At 33.9% G+C, this 15717-nt stretch overlaps 1 protein-coding gene across 5 annotated transcripts in view; it reads right to left on the bottom strand.

Annotated features, from left to right (window-relative positions):
* Positions 1-454: 454 nt before the first annotated feature.
* The window catches only part of LOC123701395, a 122425-nt gene continuing 107162 nt past the window's right edge, over positions 455-15717 (bottom strand). For 3 of the 5 annotated variants that reach the window (XM_045648848.1, XM_045648850.1, XM_045648849.1), the window contains 5 exons: positions 6423-6552; positions 5058-5173; positions 4527-4626; positions 1013-4289; positions 455-688 (listed from right to left, as the gene is read on the bottom strand). In XM_045648848.1, the coding sequence (XP_045504804.1) occupies positions 1030-4289; positions 4527-4626; positions 5058-5173; positions 6423-6552 (3606 nt within the window). In that variant the 3' untranslated portion in view covers positions 455-688; positions 1013-1029. Of the gene's footprint in view, positions 689-1012; positions 4290-4526; positions 4627-5057; positions 5174-6422; positions 6553-9014; positions 9235-15717 lie in introns of all 5 variants that reach the window. The other 2 variants (XM_045648852.1, XM_045648851.1) reach the window with 1 other exon arrangement.

Genomic DNA, 15717 nt, shown 5'->3' on the forward strand with positions numbered 1-15717 from the left:
TATGATTGAAACTAGCTGTGTCCCGCGAACATAATCATGGACGAAAACAATATTTGAAATTTAAAATTATTTGCTCGATATTTCTTAACTGATTAAATTGAAATTTGGTATGTACAGAGCGAATATCATGGTCGAGAATAAAATATATATGGCAATTTTGCCCCTTAGTATTTCCTTTATAAGTAAATAGGTGAAAAGCTTATAGCTGCCAAACTATCATTTTTTAGGGTATTTACCCAGATTTTCTTAATCAAATTAAATCTATACTACATACTACCTATATTAACTAATTGTGTGAACACGCTAATCTCAAGAACTACTGGTCCGATATAAAAAATTCTTTCAATTTTGGATAGCCCATTTATCGAGGAAGGCTATAGGCTATATATCATCACGCTAAGACCAACAGCTAGTAATATAATAAGTAGAATAAGGGAAAATAAAACACACCAAGAACTATAGGAATAAAATTTGTATTTCACAATTCATAATGTTCAATACATATTATTGTTTTTAATAAAATATAACTATGCTATATCGATCGCAATAACACTCAAAAATACATGTCTTAACGTTAGTAGACTTCTATTTCATTAATAAAACGTTAACTTGCGAATAATGAAAAGCCTAAGCTTATTATCACTATGTTTTAAACTAGGGTTGTATACACCAAGGTATCCTTCATATCCTGAAAGCAGAAACAATTATATTAATTACATTTTAGTTTAATTAAATAAAAAATAGAATAACAATACAATGTCAAATATAATATTATTATACTACTAGCGCCATCTATCGTAAAAATATAGTCAATAAAAGGGAATATGGCGTAGCAGAATAATAATAATATTTTATTTTATTAATGTTTTTGGGTTAATAAAATTAAAAATATAAATTCGATTTCGACATTTCGATATTTAACTATGTACGTGCAGTTTCAAATATTTTTTTTATATTGGGGATCGAACCCCATACTTTCTCCCAATCGTAAATAAATAAACTAAATCCTTACCTTACACTTAGCACCTTTTATTTGGTCATTCCCTGTTTGGCTCGTCTCTCCCACTCGGCTCTCATCTGCAATATCCCTTTAAACTGCGGCGACGCATCTGCTTCTTCCCTCTCTTTCCCACTCTCCTCCTTTTCCTTATCTCCGTCTCTGTCTATCTCACGTTTGTCCTTTTCCACCGAAAGTCTGAATTCATCTTTCTTCTGCCACGGCCTTTTTGTTAACGTATCTGCTTTGTAAGATTCGCTTTTCGTTATGTTTTTGATTTCTTCTCGATCATTGGAAGGGTCAGGAAATGTTCGGTTTCTTAGTCTTTTTTCTGGTGTCGAATCTGATACTTCTTTTTTGTATTTGTTGACTTCGCTTCGGAATGTTGGGGTGCTGTCCCGTTTGGTTGATACGCTGTGAATGCTGACACTCCGCTGGTAATGCGGCACTCCGAACTGACTGACTCGCGCTGCAATATCAACCAATTTGTTTTCTATACTCTCTTCTTTATTTTCCTCATTTTCCTTATCACTGTCTCTCGACTTTATTGACGCGTTAAACTCGTTTTTTAGTATCTTACTGCGTGTCGCTGTATCTTCTATTTTATTTCCATTTGCGTCGCTGTTATTCGCGATTTCCTGTGTCAGTGTGTCAACTTCTGAATCCTTTAATTTCAGCGATCTTCGAGCGAATACTTTCATCAATTCTGGCTCATCATCGTTTCTGGAACGCGAATCTCTATTTAGTACAGTCTTTTTACGATATATAACTGCTTCTTCGTGTCTATCTGGTATTTTATTTTCGTTACTGTCAGTGCTTTGTATTGAAGATTTGCTGCCGAAGCTGGAATGCGATTTTCTATCCATTGATATGTTGTCGTCTATTTTCTCTGAGCTCCCGTCTGTGCCAACTGAATTTGCTCGCGGTTTTTCAGGTCTATCGTGTTCTACACTTGTTGATTTTCTTTTGAAGAACATTTTTGGTGTCATTGGGCTCTGTGGAGTTACAGGTGCTGCTATGGATTTAGTTGAACTTGTCATTTTTTCTTCAAAATGTGTGTTTATGTTTTCAAAGCTTTTTATAGAGTCTCGTTTAGTTGGGATGTTATTTGTTTTAGTTTCTGTGAGAAAGAAACTTTCGACTTCTTGCTCTTTATCCGTTTGAGGTTCTTTCTTCGGGGTTACGTTTGCAGTTAGAACCACATTTGAAACAGGTTTTGCGTCGACCCTATTCAGTTGAATGTTTAAAAACTCTGGCACACCAGTCTTACTGACGCCACATTTTTGTATTTTTTCATCGCTTTTTACGATTTTCGGAATTTCTACATTCTTAACTGAAACGGGCGTTAATTCCTTGTTAATATGAGTAACGGAGATGAAACCTTCTGCGTCAATTTTGATTTCTTTTTGTGAAGATTGTTTTCCACTTTGGCTCAAAGCACTCTCAACAGATACAGTTTTTCTCCTATCATCCATTGGTTTCTCCGGACTACTTTTAACACTATCTAAAGAGCTGGATTTGAGTATTGGCGCAATAATGTTAGGTTTAGGGGAACTAATAATATCGTCGATTTTAGCCTCTATTTGCGAAATATCACTATCACGTTTATGAGTATCCATTGCGATGTGAATGCTGTTTGTGAAGAGTTTCGCGTCTTCGTTTATATTTACATCAGGTTTAAGGCTGTCAAGGTAGCTACTGTCAGTGCTTGGTAAACTATCGTAATTAGCTTCACTACTACCGTGTAGTATATTATAGTTTCTAGCGGATACTCTTTTAGATAAGTCGTGTCTTTCGCTGACATTCCGTCTGTAATTCACTTCCCAACTTTCGAGCAACGGTTCAGAAATGCCAACGATAGCTGGCAAGCTTGGCATTTGTGTATCTTGGGAGCTAATAGACGGGGATTCAGATGCATAACGGAAGCTATGAGACTTTCCAATACTGCTTCTCGTCTCTACATATTCATCTCCCAACGATCTTAACCCAGATGTGACGTATGACTCTTCATTCTTGTTCAAATGGAATGATTCTCGTTTGAAAATCTCTTTTTCGCGGAAATCAGTGAGCTCTGATGATCTGCTCATGTGTTTTACATTCTCAGAGCTGTGGTGAGCTGCCCCTTTGGGTGGGGAGCTAGATATTGTGATGCTCGGATTGAAATAAGGTAGGTTTTTGGGCATACTGCCGCTGTGGAAGACAAAGTCACTTTGCACGTTCTTTATACGCATTCCTCGTGATTGAGGCTCTTCATCCGACATATCTATAGACGGCGACAGAGTTTCCTCATGCGATCTAGACATTATTTCGTTTGAAATAAAGGATTTTGACGAAAAAGGATCTATCAACCGCTGCACGGAAGCGGGCCTTTTGGATTTATCGTGGTGCAAACTAAACGACTCCCGTTTCCCCTCCTCGACGTTTTCCTTCGACGACTGTCTCGTTCTAGTCTTTTCGATCTTTTCACAGAACTCGTCGCGTCTACTGAATCGATTCTTCATTTCCATGTTCAACAGTTTGTCGGTTTCTTCGGCAATTTTGAGATCAGTTATGTTATATTCGACTCCGGGCACTTTGGCAGCGCTGTATACGTCCTTGTAAGCACCGTCTTGCACGTAGGCACCTTTGTTGTCGAGTCGCTTGTGCATTTGGTTCGCGAAGGCTTTCTGTCCTGCAGATTTGTGGGGCCGTTCCGCGGGTACAGGTTTGAAGCCCTGCGCTTGTTCTGTATAGAAACTTTTTTCTTCTGGACTCTTGTACTGACCCGCTTTGTCAGTTTTAGTCTTCTTTACCTCTCCGTCTCCATCCGTCTGGTCCTTCTTGGATTTCTTGCCACTCTTGCGCAACAGCAATCTACTGAAAAACGATTCTTCTCTCTTCGAAGATCTTATGACTTCGTTCTCGATTTTCTTCTCCGACTTGGACTTTTTCTCTAGGCAAGATTCTTCGGCGTACTTTTTGTCCGTGCGATACTTGTTGACTCTCTCCTCTGAATGATATTGGACTTGGGTTTCGGCTTGTATTTTCGGTGAGCTCTCTCTGAGTGGTTGATCTTGAGTGCTGGATTTGCTTCTCTTGATGGAAGATCTTGGTGTGTTGGACTCTGCTATGCTGAGTTTAGCAGGAGATTGGCCCATGACCTGGCTGAGAGCTAGCCCGGGAGGTAGCGAGGAGGATTTGAGTTTAGTATCGCTTGGAGTTTCGAGAACTTTGTTCAGTTCGCGCGTCAGTTGTTGGTGCTGCTCCTTAACTATCATATGATGCTTCGTAGTTGTCGATGAAGAGAATGATTCTGGAATGAGAAAAAATAATTTATTATTCAAGGATAATCAATTCTATTATAAACACAGATACGCATATAACTTATAACATAGATTATGTGTTAAACCCATGTTAAAACAGTTCCAGATTAATCACATAATATAGAGGCAATGCAAAATTAACTAAGATATATTGACTTTTATACTGTACTGTATCTGTAGGAACTCTAATGAATGAGAAATTAATTATAAATGTATTCAGTACATACCAGTAACGACTTCTGAGCTTTTGAGAGTGACTTCAGGAGTAGTGCTTCGTATCATTTCTTCGTTCAGTTCGGGTGTTATCGGCAAGGCTGAGGCGGCAATCTGGAAATTATTAACAATTTTTCTTTATTTTTGTGTTGTCGGATTCGACAAAAGAAAAACTTATATATCTCTATTTGTTATTATATTTTTTTGCTGCCGCAATTTAATCAGCTCAGATGGATCCCTTGCTAAGAAGTCTGGCAGCATCATTTTTAAATACTGGTTTTTTTTTTTAATTATAACAACAGTATTAACAGTTATTCAGTATTAAACAGATATGAATTCAACTTTAAAAATTATATCTTCTTTTCTTCACAACAAAGTCGCTTTCTCTGTCCCTATTTCCCTATGTCCCTTTGTATGCTTAAATCTTTAAAACTACGCAACTGATTTTGATGTGGTTTTTTTAATAGATAACCGCGGGCGGTAAGCTAGTTTATGAATAAATAACAAACATAAAACATTAAATAGATGTGTACAGTTAGACTCACGGGGCTGGTCTTCTTCCGTCGTGGCGCGCCGTGCGTGCGTCGCGGGCGCACCGCCATCTTGTGGCGCGCGGCCGAGTGCGACAGCGGCGCCACGCCCGGCGGCGGCTCCGATGTGTCTGTGATAAATATATAAATATAAAATAAATATTTCAGGACAATTTTCACACACGACACGATCTGATCCCATACTAAGCGTTCGCTTGATGGGAACTAGATGGCTGATAATCATACATATTATATAATTTTAAATAAATACTTATATAGATATCTAGCTTTTCGCCCGCGTCTTCGCCTGCGTTTTCAAAGGAAAACCCGCATAGTTCCCGTTCCTGTGGGATTTTTGGGATAAAACCTATCCTATGTGTTAATCCAAGTTACCCTCTATATGTGTGCTAAATTTCATTATAATCGGTTCAGTAGTTTATGCGTGAAAACCATACATACATACAAACCTATCCTCTTTATAATATCAGTATAAATTAATATAGATTAACACCCAGACACAGAGCAAACATCTATGTTCATCACACAAATATTTGCCACAGGTGGGAATCGAACCCACGACCTCTGGCTTGGTCCAGTCAGTCAGTCACTTAGTCATTATTTGTTTACTGTAGCTTGGATAACTTTAGCTCCAGCAGCTTTCTTAACACGTAACTTCAATGATTTACATTTCACAGGATATTAACTCCACTAGGAACATGAGGAAAAAAGACAGAATACATAATCATATCCTTAATCGAAGAGAACAGTGGTAATATGGATAATGTAGAGATGCATTTTTTTAATCTTTAATGCCAACAGGGTAAAATTAGCAGATAGGTGGCTTTTAGTTTTCCTATATAAATTAGCTATATCCTGACAATTTCATTGAATAAATAAAACGCTACGTTTTATATCGAGTATTGGACCATAGAGAGTCAGCATTATATTTATAAAGCACTCGAACGCATAGCCATGAGAGCATGGCAAATACGTCAAAAGGAATGCGTTTCATATGTATGTCCACGCATTCCTAAAAATATTCAGTTTATGAAAATACATAGATCGATGCCATAAAAGATTTGATTGCATTTGTAATGATTTAATCCAAAAACTACTGAACCGATATCAGAAAATCTTTCACCAGTTCATGGATGATGGATGTGTAATGTGTATGTGTGTGTTTGTTACACTTTCACGCAAATACTACGGTACCGATTACCAACAATGAAATTTAGTACACATATGGAGGGTAACTTGGATTAACACATAGGATAGGTTCTATCCCGGAAATTGCATGGGAAGGGGAACTATGCGGGTTTTTCTTTGAAAATGCAGGCGAAGCCGCGGGCGGAAAGCTAGTACCATATAAATAGCACTCACTATATGCGTCGGAGTGGTCACTCCTGTCGTGGTGGTGTCCGCTGCTGCTGTCCTCGTCCATCTCGGAGGAGCCCACGCTGAGCAGCGAGCCGTCACTGCACGACGACTGCGATATGCCAGCATGGTGGCGCTGAAATAAACAAACAAAAATAAAGTTTATTACCAAGTTCAAGTAGTTAGTGTACAAAATGCTCTCGGATTGCGATTACTATTTTAGATTTCTAATTATTCAAAGAAATGGATTGGGATAAAGTACTATATAGTATAGACAATTGGCATTATGAGTCCATAAGAACTAAAACTTCTGTAAATTGAGTAACAGTATCAATTAGATCAACTTGTGTAAATCGAATCATTATCTCTAGGTTCTAAAATTTAAGAATATCATAAGGATTGGGTTAGGTACAAAATAATTTTATTTGCAATGATTGAGAACTAAGTATTTTAGCTAAAAATAAACACTTGACACAATATACTTTTTCAGTACACAAAAAGTGTGTTATTGCATGCAGTGTAACTTACAGGTTAACTTATGATTATACAGACTTCTACAAAACACAAAACACAATAGATTCTTGTATTCCATTGAAAAACGGACGTTGGATCATGATGAAACTATAATTCATACAACTCTACTTTTGGTATTACAAGGAACTTCTGACTAAATATTTCTATCCACCTATATATTATAACTAATACTATATCTATCTAATAGAAATCCCATGGTCATTCTGCGATCTAAATTAATATTATGTAGTTCATATTTGTAATGTGAAACCTATCGCTGCTGGTATCTCGGGAATAGGCTCTAGGTACGTGTCGTTCATAATGTGAAAGCGGTTAGGAATATATTATTTACATATCTAATATCTATATATTATCACATTATGTTAGGTTTAATACGAGTACTTTTCATATCGTATTTTGTATATGTATGTATATATTTATATTATGTAGTACTTTGTATACTTGTATTAAAATTCAACTCTCAGTTGTGCACCACCTACTCCGTTTCTCTGCAGCTTTCCTTCGCTCAGTGGTTGGCAGGCAGAAATCGCTCCAAGCGATAAGACCGCCCTCTGTACTTGTATCTTTTACTGTATAATTGTTTTGTGTTTTCATCATCATTTTTGTGTGTACAATAAAGAATTTTTATTATTATTATTTTTTTATGCTTTGCATTCACAGCTTATGATCAGCTGGTAATAATAGAATACACGGGTGTAAACCAAGTGTAAGCTATATAAAAATATTTTTAAACTGGTTGTGTGTCATTCATTCTCTGTCTGAAGAAACTTGCGTACTATTCTACATGTATTTAATATTGCAGCTTTTTGTAATTGCATGTATGTATGTTTTGGTAAATGTAATAATTCTATGTATTTGTGAAGTTGAGTGGGTATAACACCTGTAGTGGAGAGTACTATGGGCACTATGATAACATTTTGCAGTTTCCACATTTTTGTAATTTCTTGTTTAAGTTCTGTGTATTTAGTAAGTTTTTCGGTTATGGTATTTGGGAGGTTGTGAGTATTGGGTACAGCTATATCTATTATTAGTGCATTTTTTTCATGTTTATCAATGAGTGTAATATCAGGTCTGTTGTAATGTATGGTTTTGTCTGTTAAAATAGTTCTATCATAGTATAATTTATATGAGTTGTTTTCCAAAATTGTTTCTGGTATGTATTTATAATATGGTGTTTTATCGTACGAAATAAGTTTGTATTTTTGTGCTAATTTTTGATGGATAATGTTGGCTATCTGATCGTGCCGGTGTTTGTAATCGGATTGGGTTATTGCTTTGCAAGCTCCTGTTATGTGTTGAATGGTCTCTGGGGCACTATTGCATTTTCTACAAATATCTGATGGTAAATTTTTAATAATATACTTCTGATAATTACGTGTCTCAATAACTTGGTCCTGTATAGCTAGCATGAAACCTTCAGTCTCAGGAAAAAGCTCCCCTCTCTTAAGCCATGCATTTGATGCTGCCTTATCTACATGAGGCAGATTAAGGTGTTGTATATGCCTTCCGTGCAGAGACTTTTGGGTCCATGCTGCTAGTTTATCACATTTACTAATTAAGGTCTCATTTCGTTGGGTTGTATTGTCTGCTAAATTAAGCGGAGTTAATTTTATTATTATTATTTATTATTATCGTCGTTATGTGGATTTTATAGATGTTTAATGAATTAGTATAACATATATTATACTCAATAATAAATCTCTTGAATATGTCACATTTTTTTATTATTTACGCATCTTTGTTTGCTGATGTATCCTTTAGGTAATCTGGCTTTTTTTTTTTTTTTTTTTTTTAAAAAAAAAAAAAAAAAAATCTGGCTTTAGTTAATGTTCAATATAATTATAATAAAATCTTCTTTCTTTCTCTGTATTCAATTATTTGATGCAAAAAAATACTAGAATAATATATACGATAACTTATTTGTAAGTTGATTATGACTATGTTTTATTGATTGAAGAACCTTAATTCTTACACAAGTTTAAAAGTAGTATATATGTAACGATTCCATTTATTGTCTACTACATAATATTATGTTTGTTCTGTTTTTAAATACAAATTACAAACCTTAATATTTGCGCTGATGTACCTCCGCCTCGGTGGTCGCCTCACTACGTCACTCCCCGCACTAGTCACATAGAGCATCATTTTCACTTATTTCACTAATTTCACTACTTTTTACACATTACTATTACTTCACACAAGTTACCACTACTTCATACTTCACTACTTTACATTTAGTTATTATTTCTTACGCACTTATCACATGTTAAACTTACTATCTATCCTAAAATGAGAGAGGAAAAATATGATTTTGTTATTTATAAATATGCCCATATTTGGTGTTCAGACGTGTTTATTATCAACTGATAATGTATAGATAATGATACATCGATTATCTCAAGTGTCGTCGATAAAACGTGATAGTGGAGTGCATATTGAAAGTAGATCGCATTCATATGCTGGACTTATGTTTTAATGTGACGTCATTGAGGCTATGTCTATAATTTGATTTGAGTTTGAGTTTGATTTTAAGGCGTAGGTACTCGATTGTTTAAATTTTTAAAATTGCTTTATGCGTATGTTTTTTTTACTATACATTTTGAGTGTACGTTTTCTAAATATAGAAAACGCATGAATAGAGCAGGGTGTAAAATTCTGGAATGGATTTTTTTTATAATTATATTTTTATTTATTTATAACACTTCATTGTACAAAAGAATGTAGGAAATGTGGTACAAATTAATGAGGTACAAAAATTTGGCACAATTTTTTTTTCTTTTTTTAAAGTCCACACTACAAGCTTTATAAGGTAGGAGATGACGAATACTTTTCTTTTAATAAAATAATTCTTTAAATATTATTTTATAATTAACTTGCACTTAATATTATGAAGTAATATTTATAGTATAACAAGTGTCCTTGGCTCAATCGATTTATATATGTCTAGGGAATTACCGTTTAACCTCGATTAGCACATGTCCTTTGACACATACCTACTATTAATAATTCATTATAATAATTGCAACATTATGCGTGTAATTTATTAAAAAATAAATTATCGGTTTGATCTTAATCAATAAAAGTGAAATCCCATGTCCCCTAGTGGGGTAAGGGGCAGATGCATTATACATCTGTTTCACTGATCGATTTTCTTTAGGGACAAGTAGGTGATCAGCCTTCTGTATCCTACCAGACCGAGACATTTTTTGCTACGCTCACGCGTCAACCACTGTACCAAGGAGGCGGTCAAATTAATCAATAGTATACGCTCATAAAACAAAAGAGACTTTTAAATTACATTTTTAATTACCTATGCAAACATTGTAAATAGGTGTATATGTGGAAATAGGTGGAAATATAATATGAATATACTCGTTCCTCTCACAAAAACTACTAATCAGTTTTGGCTAACATATAAGATTATCTACGATCTGACAAACACATTTTACACGGTTACCCTACTAAACTTGAGCAAACAAACATAGTAAACGAGAGTAATACTATTTTGTTATACTTCATATCATATTATAAATAATTTTTACTTTCTACCGTTCCAAACGGATAAGCTTATCCGATAATCTGTTATCTCGACATTGACACTGACGTTATAGCTCTATATTTTCTTCGAATATTGTTATATAGGTATATTCTGGTATATTGAATATTATTTAATTTCTTTGATAATTAAATAAATTTTTTGTAATCGTCGTATAATGCATATTTACATCAAACGAGCGAACGCTCATTCTAATTCTTCATATCAAATTATTTTAGTGTAAACAGGCGTAAAGCTTCTTTAGTTGCTCCTAGTGCGTTCGAAAAGATTCTATACAATGTTCTAAAAGAATTGCTCTTGCTCTAGCCCTAGCTCTATGTTCGTTTGATGTAAATACACTAGAAGACAAATGATTTGGTTTGAATGCAAAAAAACTAGATTAATTGTCTTGTTGTTTGAGCTTTAAACAGTTCAGAATTTAAATTATATAGCAAGAAAAAATACTTTTGCACCTAGATTTATTTACAAACCTAGGTTTGAGTTGAGCATATACGTATATATTGTTTCTATTTATATGTCCGATAGTGCAATGGTAAGGGTAGAGAGACAAAAAATTTTGAATTCGACATCCAAAAGGTAGGTTACCTAAATTAATTCAGTTCAAAAATAAAAATTGCATCTTAAATATAAATAAATATGGCAACCGGTATATTTATAATTACTTTGCAAAAATTTAAGGAATGTTAAAATCATTCATAAAATCGTAACTACATCCTGTGTTTTCTAAATCACAATTATTTATTATAAATCTATTATGGACATACCTAATAAATAAGCTTAGGATCCGGTAATTATTTCGAAAACATTGATTCTATATGTATTTATAAAATAATTATCTGTACGTACGTGCGCAATCGATTATTTGATAATATATCCTCTATTTTATCAATTATCTTTATAAAAATCATCATCATCATCATCATCAGCCCATATACGTTCCCACTGCTGGGACACGGGCCTCCTATGAGGGTACAGGCCATAATCCACCACGCTGGCCAAGTGCGTGTTGGCGGATGACACATCTCGTTGAACTTTTTAATTCTTCGACATGTCGGTTTCCTCACGATGTTTTCCTTCACCGTTCGAGCAGTGGTGATGTTACAACATGCGCAGATAAATTGAAAAATCAATTTATTTCCTGCGCGCTCGCCTGGCCTCGAACCCCGGACTTATCGATTCGAAGTCCGAGGTCTCACCACTGAGCCACCACTGCTCGATTATTATAAAAATAGGTAATCCTATATACATTATTAACCTATATATAAGATAAGGAACTAATCCTTAATCGTCTTTATAATTTGTATATCGTTTATTTTAGATTACATTGTTGTTTGATTTTCTCTTTTATTTGAATTTATAGTGAAAACAATGGAATATTATTTTTGTTGTTATCGTTCTAAAGAAATAGATTTTTTGAAGTGACTTCTTTATGCACATTGAGAGTGATATTTCAAGGTCGCGTCATACCAATACCGTCACGTCATGGAGTAAGGCGACGATGTTGGTATCTTTGAATCTTGACAAAGAAATTTCACTTCTGACACGTGCTCGGTACACACGCCCTTTTTATATTTTTATTGTTTATTTATTATTTCTGTGGTAGATAGCCCATTTATCGAGGAAGGCTTATGCCTTATAGGCTATATATCAACACCCTAAGACCAACAGGATCGGAGCCACGCGGGTGAAACCGCAGGGCGTAGCTAGTAATATCTAAACTAGGAACCTTGGGTAAGCTTCAACTAAGAACATTATGATGACCGTGTCAAATGTTAATCGTATTCTATAAGCCTCTTTAAGATGTATGACTCCGCATAGACGGAATTAAAATTTTAATGAAATAAAACATTATTTATGTATTATTTTTACGTCCCTGACCTAATTTGTTTTGATGATGTTATTTAGAAAAATATGAATTAATAAGACAATTTCGGGAAAAACTATACAGCTATCCTGCTCATTTTGCGTTATACATCGGAATGTAGGTACTAGCCCTTATCAAGAACTAATTTAAAATTTTAGATAGGTACCTACCTATTATAAAATTTATGTCATAGAGTATAGACTAATCAACGTTATAATTTTGTTATTAGTTTTAAAACTTAATGACTTGAAAAGTTCTTCCGATTCGTGGATGTCGAATTCAAAATTTCTTGTCTCTCTACGCTTATCACTGCACTATCGGACATATAAATAGAAACAATAACCGTTGCATAACATATTTTTAACCTATATATACGTATATGCTCAACTCAACTCAACAACAATGACTATTGACATACATTTCGCAAAGCGTTATACACTAAAAATCACAATCCATTTGAAGCACTCAATATCACGCGTTGCCTTGAAATACAATATCAACTGTACACTAGCTGTCAAAACAACGGGTACACTATTAAATTACCGCTCGCATGTAGCGCTTGCGTGACGACAGCAATATATTATATTTTTCATTTCGAATTTTTGTAACAAATCCGAATTCAACTGCTTTTCCGTTTGTTTAAACGTTGACGAGTTTCAATGCAATTTGTAACGATACACTGCATGGGTGTTACAACAACTTTCTTGTGTTTTTCTAATGAGTAGAGAAAAAATAATATAGTGCAATTAACTTGATTTATACGTCTGTCTCTTGTTATATTTATGTAAGGAAATGATTATTGTTAAAACATAATAATTATAAACGTTCGTTTTGATTTGATATTTTAATAAAAAACTGGATATACAATACTTATAAATCTAAATGTCGGAATACAATTTCCTTCTAAAAAAAACTTTTCATTTTATTCGTTTTCCGAATAAAAATCACATGTCTATAAATAATATGTATTTATTTCAGTTGAAAATCTGTTAAGTACTTTTCGCACGAAAGACTATCAACATTTTCACAGATTTCAGCTTGTTAATTACTTTGTATGATGATAGAACATAGCTTGTTTCGTGTGCAGCGATGTGTACACTTGCAAAATTAGCTTCAAGTACGCAACGATGACGCACCTGTCTGTACTCGTTTTTCCTTTGGTTGAAATCGATATATGTAAGGTAACTTGAACCAGTTCAAAACTTGTGGTATTTTTTGTGACTCATAGTTTTTTGATTAGATGCTTATTGTTTATTGATGTAGCACTTTAAAACTTAAAATCGAATATATATTCTATTACGGGTCAGTGAATTTAGATACTTATGAGAAGATCTACAAAAGACAACAATACGTAAGTAAAGAAATATAAATAGATTGTATCATAAGACTTAACATTGACAATAGTCTTATCGACAGAATGTACGGAATAGCGAAAAAGTCAATGATTAAAAAAATGATATCATTAATTGATAATAATTCATTCATTATTTTTTAAGCTCAACACTTTGTTTTGCGTGTTTACAGTCTGTGACGTAGCATGTACGGCCACGATAAATGAATCGTTTCAAGGGTTAAATTAAATGTTATGTAAAAATTTACTATACCTACATACTATATACAAGGCTGTAAGTAAAGTAAGTCGACTATATTTAACTATGAATTATGATCAAAGCGAACATAAATTGTAGAGCTGCGAGACGGATCCCATTTATTAGGTTTGAATCACGTACAAATGACACTTTCGTGAGCCTTTCCGTCCATAATTTGCAATATTAATGCTTTCTTATCTCCATATAAAAAATTTCCTGTCTTTCAGGTCTTGGGTAATCACTAATCAGCCTTTATAACAAAATCGCATAACAACATAACAGCTATGTGTAAACTTAATCAAGCGACAAATTGCGTGGAATCCACCGATGTTATTACAAATGAATTAATTAACTTGTTGCCATTTTTCTTGGCCTGACGTGTACTAGACATTTTTCGTGAGAGCTAGATTCTATTAATGCAATGACATTTGAAAATTGGAAACCTAACTCGTGTAATTGAAACACAGAATGTACATTTTGCGATGTGGACATTTTGAAAGTTAAACAGTTTTTAACATAGGTTATGTCGCAAACAATATTATAAATACAAACATTTATAACAACTAGACTTATAACGATAATATGTTGGTCTTTCTATCAGAAAATCTGGTATTTGGAGCAGAAATTAACAATTTATGTGGCTAAACTCATATCTAATACGCAGCTCTTTATTATCTTTATTCAACTACATTGCGAATAAATAGATCGCAATATTAAACTGCATATAACTGCAATATTCACATATTTAAATTAATTCAACAAGTGCTATACAAAATCACAACAAAGCCGTGCGTTGTTTTGAAACACAATTGTTCCAGATACGACACACCGGAAACGGGGAGACAGATAAACATACAGACATAGGGGAGCCGCGGATATTTCACTATGAACATGTATGTAAAGAGTACGAACAAAATATGCATGCAATGAGGATAATTTTTTTAATGTTTCTTTTTATAAGTGTGGAATCCAGTGCATTCTTTTGGATTACAAGGAGCATGCAATTAAGCTCTCAAACGTATAAACTGAAATGTGATAGCCTTTCTTTCCTTATTGCGTTTTCTATTAAATTCTTATCAATAATTTATTATTTATGATACTCGTCAATACAAATTGTCTGATATCGATGGCTGATAATAATTAATTGCTTGTCGTATATGAGCGATAACGTCAAATATATAACTTTCATAAGTGCTGTGTTTCCTGAATGCATTATTGGTAATAAATAATTTATGATTTTAATATGTATAATCATTTCACACACAATTAAGGTACTTAAATATAATTTATATTTAAAAATAATATAATAGTTACTTAATAAAGATATTCCGATTTGATCTTGAACATGTATTTTTTAAAGTAAGATAAGATTTCGATAACAGGACCTAAGATAAAATTTATTTTTATTACATTGATGTTCTACGTAACTTTACTAGACTTTTCCAAAGTCAAAAGTTCGTTTGTCGGGAAACAAACAATTCTTAAGTCTCACATTGTTAGTTGAATATTATAAAACAACCTTGTTGTTGGTGAAGTGGAAAATAAAAAATGCCAGTCGAGAAGATAAAATAAAATGAGGCTTTAATGTAGATTTGGCTATGAAAAATACAGACAGAAACTTAGTTACGTACGTGCGCTCAGGTGAGAGGAGGCCGAAGAACTGGACGAGTCACTGACGCAGCAGTGGCTCGCCGTAGCTTATACAGATTATGTTAAAATTACTACAGATTAAAACAATCATAATCATAGACAATATTG

This window comes from Colias croceus, chromosome 21 (genome assembly GCF_905220415.1).
Source record: "Colias croceus chromosome 21, ilColCroc2.1".
In the NCBI taxonomy this organism is placed as follows: Eukaryota; Metazoa; Arthropoda; class Insecta; order Lepidoptera; family Pieridae; genus Colias; species Colias croceus.